A 10,803-nucleotide genomic window follows, 5' to 3' on the forward strand; every position below is an offset into this window, starting at 1 on the left:
CTCGAAACCGCACTTCATAATTTTTCACTCAGTAGACCAACACATAAGCTTGTTACAATGTTGCGCCTTTTTATCATAGAATTTCAGCTCAATGAATTACAGAATGTGATGACTCGTAAATAAGCAATAACTCATTTACTTTATTCCTTTCCACCAAAGCCAATTTAAATACAACGATTATTCTGGATAAATAATTATAAACTCAAGTTTTATTATTTTTTTCGGGTGTCATTATCCTTGAACTTCATCTGAGGTGAGTTGTCATAAGGATCAATTGACATCGGGGTCATTTGATCTTGGGATCTATTGACACTTTTCTATATGATATTTTGTAATAGTAGTTTAGGCTCTTTATTACACGTATTAATTGATTATTAATAATTATCTTGATAATTTCTGTTTAAAATTATGATAAATAATCAGCAGAAACTACAGCGACCCAAATTTTTAGATTTTAACGTTTTTGATGTAAAAACCGGATGGCCAAAGACCAAGTAATATAAGGATGCATGCTAATCTTATGATAGATGGTATAATAAGTGCAATTTTGAGCGCTTAAGTATGAAACTAGCGGGAAGTTACAGGGATTACTTTTAGGGTCAACCGTTTTCCTGATTTTTTTATTTACGTAAGCCAATCAATCAAAATCATGGAGGAGGTCAGCGTCTATTTTTTTTTAAGAGATCGTCTTCAGAGTGATATAAATTCTCTTCTAATGAAGATTTTTATTTGAAGTTTTTCTTACATAATCTCGAAATGACAATAAATAAATTATTAAAAATTCAAAGTTCTATCTTTTCATCGTTTGTGAAAATAAACTCCCAAAAAAGTGCTCAAAAAACGGACCGCCAAATGAGAGAACTCCCTTAAGAGTGGAATCAAGTTGGTCACTTTCAAAAATTAGATTTTTTTTTACATTTTTCGAATGTTTACATGTCTAAGAATTCCCGGGGATGTGTTTCCTGTTTCGAGCGCATGATCGCAGATTAAATGTTGGTGTGATTTTTTATTTAAAAAAACGTAATATGCGTTTTTCTCAAAACTACGTTCTCACGGAGAAAAATTAATGAAACAATTTCTATTTTTGTAATTTAAGACTTCATTTATCATCCCTAACAAATTTTGTAAACACATCTTTCATAGCAAGCTTACGAGATCGCCTATTATTTTAGCTCAAAAACGTAGCTTTAAGTGCTCGAAAAGGTCATATTAGATAAAATTTGGAGCGCTCTGCATTTGAAATTAGCGGGAAGTTACAGAGACGGCCTGTGGGGTTAACCGTTTCACCAATTTGTTTTTAATGTATTTCGGCTCTTTTTGAGTCGTTCAAAATACCATCCCACACCAAATTTCATGCTTAGCTAATCAAAATAAAATATAACATTATTTTTATAATTAAAAATTATTGTTAGGTAGCTTACGATAATCAATTTGGGTTGATTAAGTTGTACATGAACATATGAATTTAAAAATTGAAATTTATTTCACTCAAGTATTGAACGTTCGATATACATGATAAAGTCCTTGATAATTGAATGATTCATATCTATAACCATTTGGTAGATTTTGTCAGCTGAAAAAAAATCTAATTACAATCCAACCTTTAGTTTTTTAGCTTATAACTCTATATATATATATTAGGGTGGGTCAAAAAAATCGAATAATTTATTTTTGATTTTATACTCTGAAAAATAGGTTCGTAGACACCTAAAAAGAATTCTCTCCAAGTATAAGCTCTTAATTATAACGGGAAGGTCCTCCGCTTTGCGGGTTTCTATTTTTTTCGAATAATCAGATAAAAAAATTTATATCTCGCTTCCATCTGCTTGGAAAAATATTCCGTGGCATAGATTTTGTGAGAAATTGAATGCTTTACAAAAAAAGGTCTCTTATGACTTTTTCAAAAACTCAACCGATTAAAAGATATTCATAGTTGAAGTTTGGCTATTTTAAGGAAAATATTCGTTTTTATTATGAATTTTATAAGTCGATGAAAAAAATTATTTCGGATTGCGGAACTCATGATTTTGTAGGAAATTTACTGCTCTACAAAAATGGTCTCTTATGATTTTTGATTAAGTGAAGCCGTTACGAGATATTCATCGTCAAACATTAACGAATATCAATATTTCCAGTTTTTGATCAATAATTCGATAAATTTTAATTTAAACTATGAGTTTCAGGAAAATTTACATAAATTTGAGTTTCGATCGATAAAGAAATGTTATAAACAATTTTTTTAATATTGTTTTCAGTCTTGAGCTTGTTTGATTGCATTAAAACAAGAAATTAGAGCATTTTTTTCGACATATAGCCAATGATTAGTTTAATTTGAAGTGAATGACATATTTCTTTGTCAAATTTAATATGAAAAGTATTGAATCAAGTGAGAAACAACCAGTATTTAACTTTTTATAGATAAATTTTTTATTGAATTATCAATTGCAATATAATTGTCTATATTTTTAACATAACAGTACGCTATTACTATAAATAATTTCTTTTATTACAATTTGGGAATGTTTTTTGATGTTCTTTGACAACTTGTAATAAGTACTGGAATTGTTCTTCATTTTTTGTCAAGCATTGATTATATTCACTGACTAATGCAACAGCTCGCTCTGCTGAATCATTGACAACTTTTAGTTGTTGAAAGTATTCTTTATTTTCGAGATAACTCTCATTAGTAGGCCATAATTCAACATCGACATCAAGAAAGTCATACGGTAGATCGAAGATTTTGAAAAGATTTAATGACTTTTTAGACACAAAGTCACTCAGAGTTCTCTGCGCCAATGAATTCAAATCTTTTTTAGCAATTACAAATCTTTTAGCTTTAGAATCTGTACCTTCACGAGTATTAACAGCTTCAACAATACGTTTTTTTACTTCTAATGGAACGCCATCGTCAAACAGTGATAAAATGGCAAGTTCATCGCTCAAATACCATAAGTGCGAAATCATTTTTTCACACGTAGCTGAAGAAATCAAAGGATTGATATGTTTGTACTCCAATAAATTTTTCATAAACTGCAAGTCATGATAAGCAGCAGTTGTTGCAGAAGTTGATGAAAACCAAGCTTTTAAATACAATGTGACTATAAAAATACAGAAATGACGAAGACCATGCAATTCTTTCTGAGAGAGTTTGAATTCATCTCTGAATAGATACATTTTCAAACTATAAATGGCCTTAGCCATCCATCTAGCATGATGAACAGCACCAGGACGTTTGAAAGAAATCTTTTCTTGAGGCATTTCTCCAAGGAAAATCAATGATAATTCCAATAATTCTTTATCTAACTTATTATAACATTTCTTTATCGATCGAAACTCAAATTTATGTAAATTTTCCTGAAACTCATAGTTTAAATTAAAATTTATCGAATTATTGATCAAAAACTGGAAATATTGATATTCGTTAATGTTTGACGATGAATATCTCGTAACGGCTTCACTTAATCAAAAATCATAAGAGACCATTTTTGTAGAGCAGTAAATTTCCTACAAAATCATGAGTTCCGCAATCCGAAATAATTTTTTTCATCGACTTATAAAATTCATAATAAAAACGAATATTTTCCTTAAAATAGCCAAACTTCAACTATGAATATCTTTTAATCGGTTGAGTTTTTGAAAAAGTCATAAGAGACCTTTTTGTAAAGCATTCAATTTCTCACAAAATCTATGCCACGGAATATTTTTCCAAGCAGTTGGAAGCGAGATATAAATTTTTTTATCTGATTATTCGAAAAAAATAGAAACCCGCAAAGCGGAGGACCTTCCCGTTATAATTAAGAGCTTATACTTGGAGAGAATTCTTTTTAGGTGTCTACGAACCTATTTTTCAGAGTATAAAGTCAAAAATAAATTATTCGATTTTTTTGACCCACCCTAATATATATATATATTATCGTACTTTATAGCTATATCGAAAAGTAATAATATGTATAGTTGTTGATGAAAAAAATAATAAAACGACGAAAAAAAAATAACATATTTTTAATACAAACTAACATATTTTCATAGAAAGCAAAAAAAAATAGTTGTTTTTTTTTTCTACGAACAGATCAATTACTTTTCATTGAAAGTGTGCAGAGCTGGCTGCAATTTTGGTACCGATTATTTCTTTGAAAGTTAAATTTAAAAAAACAGTGATCCTTAAAATTTCAGCTCAGTAGATTAAGTCTATAGCGGATGTAGAGTTCTTTAAAATCAAAACAGTTGATTTTCTAGTAATTTCAAAAGAATCGTATCTTAGCCAGTATATTCAATCGGGGAAAAATTCTCTGTTGTAACTTGACGCCGTCATATTTTGAATTTGTTTTACTCTAAACTTTGAAAATTTATTATAAAAAATAAAGATCATCTTACCATATAGAGTAGTTATAGGTATCACAGATATAATATCTTGGTGATTATTTTTAGCTATATTTAGTGCTTCCAGTATATTTTCTAAATTTTTTACTATGAAATTCTGTGTACAGTAATTTTCAAGTGTAATGATACATCCTAAATCATTAAGTACGTGCATAGTGACATTTTTAAATGTACGGCTAAGAAAATAAAGTATACCAACATTAAATTGCGTTAATAGAGAATATCCAATAAGCACAAGAGTTTGTTGATCTTCAAGTCTTATTATCATATCATAGATTTTTTTTACTGTATCATAATTATCAAAAACCAAGTTATACTGAAAAAGTAAATAATTAAGAATTCTATTATTTGTTATAAACATAGTTGTTGAATTTTTATCAGGATAAAACCAGTCAAATTTCAATGAATTAGTAATTTCAATCGCTGAGTCATAACAGTTGAAAATTTTCGACTCGCAAAACTTGGAATTTTTAATTTTCAAGTATGATCTTCCCACCGATAGTTGAAGTTTTACATATTTATTGGTACACTGCAAAAATAATGTAGGAATATTAATTTACAAATAAAACGGAAAGTTTTTTATTAGAAACTTTTAAATTTTCAGCTTTATATTCCCGTAAAATACCCCTTGAATTTAGCTCAAGTATTAGCTATCTGTCACATGAACATAAGATACTTCTTATGAGACTCATATATCATATATCAATATGACGAGCATTGATTGGGACTTTTTGGATACAGATAGTCAGTAATTTTTTTTTCAATTAAATTATGCTTTGCAGAGAGGCGAGTGCTACTCATAATTAAGTAATAATTCTAATGGCGATTTAAATAAAAATCCCCTGATTGAAAAAAGAGATTTGAAAATATTGCCTCAATGTGAAATATAGTATTCAAATTCGAATACTTTTTAATTTTTTCAACTCATTATGAATCCTTTTTGTTAATCCAAATCCATAAGACACAATAGTTTCTACAAAAACAGATGCATTACCTTTCACCGCGAAATTGGAGGATAGCTAGCCGATTTTTTTTTCAAATATGGGTCAAAAAAGAAGGTGATTCTGAAAATTTGAGCTTGATACGCGCAAATCAGGCCACTGGAGAATTTTTCGAAATTTAATAAAAGTCGATTTTTTAGTTACTTTTATAAATGTCTACCTCAACTTCTATACAACTCAATCTATTCAAACAGTATTGTTTTCTGTTGATCTTATATTTCAAAGAAAAAAAACAGCTAGTTAGTTCAAACTCACATATCTAATTCAGATAGGAGCTTCCAACTGGAGTGCACCCGTGAAAAAATATTCTGATCAAATTATATCAAGCTTAATCAAGCCATATCAGGTCTGATGTGGCCAATTTTCATATCAGGTCATATCAGGACCGATCAAAAATTATACATGCACATATCAGGCCTAATATAATTATATAAAAAATTTTGACATGGCCATATCAGGACATATCAAATCTGATCTGAATATTTTTTCACGGGCAGTAAAAATTCAATGTAATAGATAATCAATACGATCCCATCTATCAATAAAAATGATTATGTTTTGATTCGAGCGATATGGACCACAATAATATCAATTCCGAAAATCGAAACTAATTATGTACTTTTCAACATGTTAGTTACCGTACTCTTGAGAACTAGTTGAAAGCGATGTCAGTAGCTGTTCAAGTTAATTTATTTTCTGCAGTTCCGACCTAGTTTACAAATGTTCTCATTAGCGTTTTTTTTTTTTTACACATAACCACAAACAATTGACTTATTACATCAAAAGGATACTCCAGTATACCTGTAGGATATTATACAATTATGTTTATTTTGAGTTTTGATTTATTTTGACTTGAAAAGTTAGAAAATTTATTAAAGCCCTATTTTTTAGTTTGAAAAACTTGAAGTAGCGGCTAGCTTAAGAGTGACCTGTAGGGCCAACCGTTATACAGATTGTTATTAATGACTTTACAGTTGTTTTTGCAAAAGTAGTTAAAGCTGCTTAACTCTTGTACTGTATAGTTAACATTCACCTCATACTTAAGTCATGAATAAAAAATTAAGACTTTTAAATAATGGATCAAGTAGTCATTGTAGATTTATAATTCACTAATAGTATATTGAAGTATTTTTGATTGAATATAATTCAGATTGAGTTATAAGTGAAGAATAACAATAGTATATTACACACCTAGGGAAGTAAAGTAAGAAACGAGTCGGCTTCGCCTCGACCAACAATTACAAGTGATCTGAGACATTTCTTACTTTACTTTCCTAGGTGTGTAATATACTAATGAAAATTTATACTTAACATTAGTCTACAATTTTCATTGATAAAATAGACCAACTGGCAACAAGTCAAAAAATAACTTGTAGGGAGGTTTTTTGCATAGCAGTAGGACAATGATAAATTTTTGAAAGAATCAAAAGCCGCTCTCCAATTGTTTATAAATTATAAGCGATCAGAAAAAAAAGCTAATTTAAAATTTTCGTTTTCTTAGAAACTATTGGTTGACGTTTTCAGTGTTAATAAGTAAAAAGTAAAGCGTAAAATACCTATAATTTTTTTTTTCAACCCCATCTGATGTCTATTCCGGACATAAAAATGGACATTTTGATAGTGGATAAGAATTTATAACGAAAAAATTTGATTTTTCACATTGAAAAATGTATTTCGATTTTGAAGCTCGATATCTCACGACTTAACTATTTTATCTGATTTTATTAGGACTTAAAAATCCAGAAAAATATTGCAAAACATTTATATATCTTAGAAATATTAATCCTTTTAGTATAAAGTTATATAGAGTTTTATGAGAGAGTAATTTTCGATAAGTTCAATACAATATTGTTTGTATCGACACCTGCTCAAATTAGATTTTTAAAATTCAAAAATTACAGACAAGATGAGTTCACTGATCATGAAATATGAATAATGAATCAACAAGGAAATAATACTTGAAACTTACTTGAAATGAATAATTATCGTGGACAATATTAACGTCAACTTTTTGTCGAAGAATTGAAAAACGTTCCAGAGCTGTCATATTGATTTTTTTTTGTCTTTCATTGTAAGAATCATGAGATAATTTATTATACAGCGTTGAATAATATTGATTTAGTATTTTTGCACCAACGATTTCCATATCGTGAGGTAATTTTCTCAATTTAAAATTTTCTATATAATAATGAGTGACTGCACTTTTTAGTCGTTTCAAACAGAAATCATCGTTGTCAATAGTTCCGAAAAGTTTCATATTATTCAGAATTTCTTCACATTGAAAAGATTTGAAATAATTGGCATATTCTATCATTTGCTCTATGAACGAATGAGGAATATCATTTTTTCGAATCATTGCTAAAGTGATTCCAGTTTCATAATATTTCTTTAAAATATTCAAGTAAGATTTAATTTCCTCCCGTCCTCTAAAAGATAAACAAATTAAGTAAATTTCAGAATTTCCAGGTTTACTGGTAGCTGGTTTTTTTATAATAATTTTTTAAAACAACATGTTAAAAATACATTAAAGATATTGTTTGACATTCAAAAATGTGAATATTTTTATAAGGAGGGTTCCATTTGTACTTAATAAATGAAGTGCCGTAACAACTTCACAGAAATGTAAATGTGATACAATAATCTCTTGTTCACCAGGCATATCCATGCAGTCCACACTACCATCGGCCGTTATGAGCATTATTTTATCAATATTATCTTTTTCAAGGTCAATGAGCGCATCTAAATTCTTAATATTCATTATATCTCCAGTATTATCAGTTCCAAAATACCAACAATCTAAAGTATGAAGAATAAATCGATCATCATTAATCATCGAACACAAAGAATTTCCTTCATAATATGGATTCAGAGTAGTTGCTCTCCAATTCCATTCAATGGATGGTTTATTGGTTTTCAGCCAATGATTAAGAGATGTCACAAAAGCGCCTGGTGCTTCACATAAATGAATAGTTTTAAGTTGTTTTGTATGATTTACTTCCTCAGGTATTAAAGGAAAGGTTGAAGCTATTTCATAAAATTTGCACCAAGCTTGAGTAAATAATTCAGGATCAATATCTTTTTTTAATTTCCACCTAATATGTTCAGCGATATTCGTTTTTCTTGTATGATTTCTCCACTCAGCTGGATTATAATCGCTCAAAGTATTTTTTATTTCATTTAGTTTAATTTTTGTTTTCTGTAAGTCATCTATGCTCCAAGTGTTCTCGGAAAACATATTATTTGGATTCGGTAATTTATAATTATTATTAACTATTTCAATTTGTTTGTGAAACAATTTATTTACAGCAATATCGATTTTTTTAATAGATCTATCAGGTTTTTTGCGAGTTCGAAATTGGCGCGAAGATTTAAAAGAAGTTGGTAACTGGTAATCAGAGTGATCATCTTTCTCCATGATGTATTTATTTCGATAAATTTACAATTTTATCTGAAATGATTAAAAATGTTAAAAAAGGAAAGAAATATTAATTAGTTATTAACTTACTTGTAAAAATTTAGCTGCTAATAAAAAACGGGAAACAAATTTCTTTCTTAAGCTAACACCTTTTAATAGGGTGTGTCAGTGTTTGATATATTTTATTGTATGGTGTAGATGTTTTATTTAGTAATATTTATTTAACAATTTAACTTTTAATAAACATTGTTTATATTTGAAACATATATATCAATGACAGCTAAAATTTTAAGGTTATATTTATGGTACATAAACTTTTCAAAAGTTGAAGGGGCAGACAGTGGGAATAAACAGAAATTACATGATCCATGTCCACTTTCCACTTCATCCTAACCCCTACTCTTTGCTCAGCTCTTTTTATTTTTTCGTGGGATTTTCCGTAGAATCTCTCCAAAGTTTCGCAGTCTGTCTTATACGCTTTTTTTTAGTCTCGTTTGAAAAATTTTCCGATGTCGCTGGTGACGAATTCAGCGGTAATTTGAATTAAAGAATCAGAATGGTTACTATGTATTCCAACAACATCAATTGTTAAGTACTCGAAAGTAATACTTTTATGAAAAACCATAGGAAAAAATTAGGAAAACGGTTGACCCTGAAGGCCATCCCGGCAACTTCCCGATAATTCCATATCTACGCTTGAAATTGCACTTATGACGATTTTGAGCTCTTCGAGCTCACAAATACAATTTGTGTGTTATTTTGAGCTCCTCGACCTCAAAGAAATAGCTTTTGTATGCTTTTGAGCTCTTTGAGCTCAAAAGTCTGATAGAAATTTGATAAAACACTATTTTTCAAATCTTTTGAATAAATGAATAAATGAACCGATTTCTACGCAGTTGACGGCATTCAACGCAGTTTTTTAAGTCTCATAAAAAGTTTCTAAGTTTGATTTAATCAAACTAGAAATTTCGGAGTAATTTCGAAAAAACACTTTTCTCGGTTTTCTTTTGTCAATGATAACTCACGAATGAATCAACCGATTTTGACCGGGCTGGCGGCGATCAACCTAGTTTTTCGGTGTTGAGACATGAGTAGTTTTTTGAATCGATCGGTAGAGCTGTTCAAAAGTTATTTTAAAAAAACCACTTTGAAAAAAATTTTTTTTTGTAATTTTTTTTTATAAGTTGAATCCGAAGCATTTTCAAAAATTATCATTATGGATCTAAATAATATCATTATCTCCTTCGGAATCTATTCAAATCTTAACTTAAAAAAACAACGTGGGTTACGAAAATGAAAGATTTCATTGACGAAAAATTCCATTTTTTTGCATAATATATATTTTCCCCTTAAATATATTCTCCAATCATTTTGCAAGCACAAAAAAAATGTTGTTCTATTCAAAAAAACTCTATTGAATGCCACAAGCTACATAGAAAACGGTGGATTCGTTTAAGAGATATCGCAATTCAAAATTGTTAAGTAAAGCGTTCTCCTAACAACTACTAAAGTTTTGAGTTTGATATTGTGTTAAAGTTATACTTTTGAGCTTGAAAAGCTTAAGCAATTCACAAAGTTTCAAGGATGGTCTGCAGGGTTAACCGTTTTCCCGACTTTGTTTTTTTTTTTTTTTCAAAATCTAATTCTGACGTCCTAATAGTTAATTAAAATGTTGAATAACTGAATAATTCAAGGCTTTGAATTTTGAGAAGCTATTTAATCTAGTATAAAATTATGTCCCAAATTAATCATATGACCCTTAAATTTCACACCATTATTATGTAGAATGTCTTAATCATCAATTCAATTACTGCTCCAACAATTTTTAACAAAATTTTCATTAAATACTTATACCCTTATGCTATAATATATTCTTTTATCCTAAAATCTCGAAAAATCTTCGAAAGATAAGTATGATTCCATAAAAATCGTCCAAATTGATTTAGAGCATCTCACTTTAATTATTTTCATCAATGATTTTTTTTTAATTTATTGGCTCATTTTATT

General features: G+C 29.0%; 1 protein-coding gene across 1 annotated transcript; it reads right to left on the bottom strand.

Moving 5' to 3' along the window:
• Positions 1-1,464: 1,464 nt before the first annotated feature.
• Positions 1,465-9,611, bottom strand: Aft (cap methyltransferase 2). The gene is given in 5 exon segments (XM_074244017.1): positions 1,465-1,573; positions 4,375-4,477; positions 4,580-4,909; positions 7,351-8,829; positions 8,887-9,611. Coding segments are annotated over 4 exon segments (1,968 nt in total). The 5' UTR covers positions 8,797-8,829; positions 8,887-9,611; the 3' UTR covers positions 1,465-1,484.
• Between the last annotated feature and the right edge of the window lie 1,192 nt (positions 9,612-10,803).

Source organism: Cotesia typhae, unplaced genomic scaffold, assembly GCF_013202065.1.
Source record: "Cotesia typhae breed Kobodo isofemale line unplaced genomic scaffold, CoteBio_Ctyphae contig_42, whole genome shotgun sequence".
NCBI lineage: Eukaryota > Metazoa > Arthropoda > Insecta > Hymenoptera > Braconidae > Cotesia > Cotesia typhae.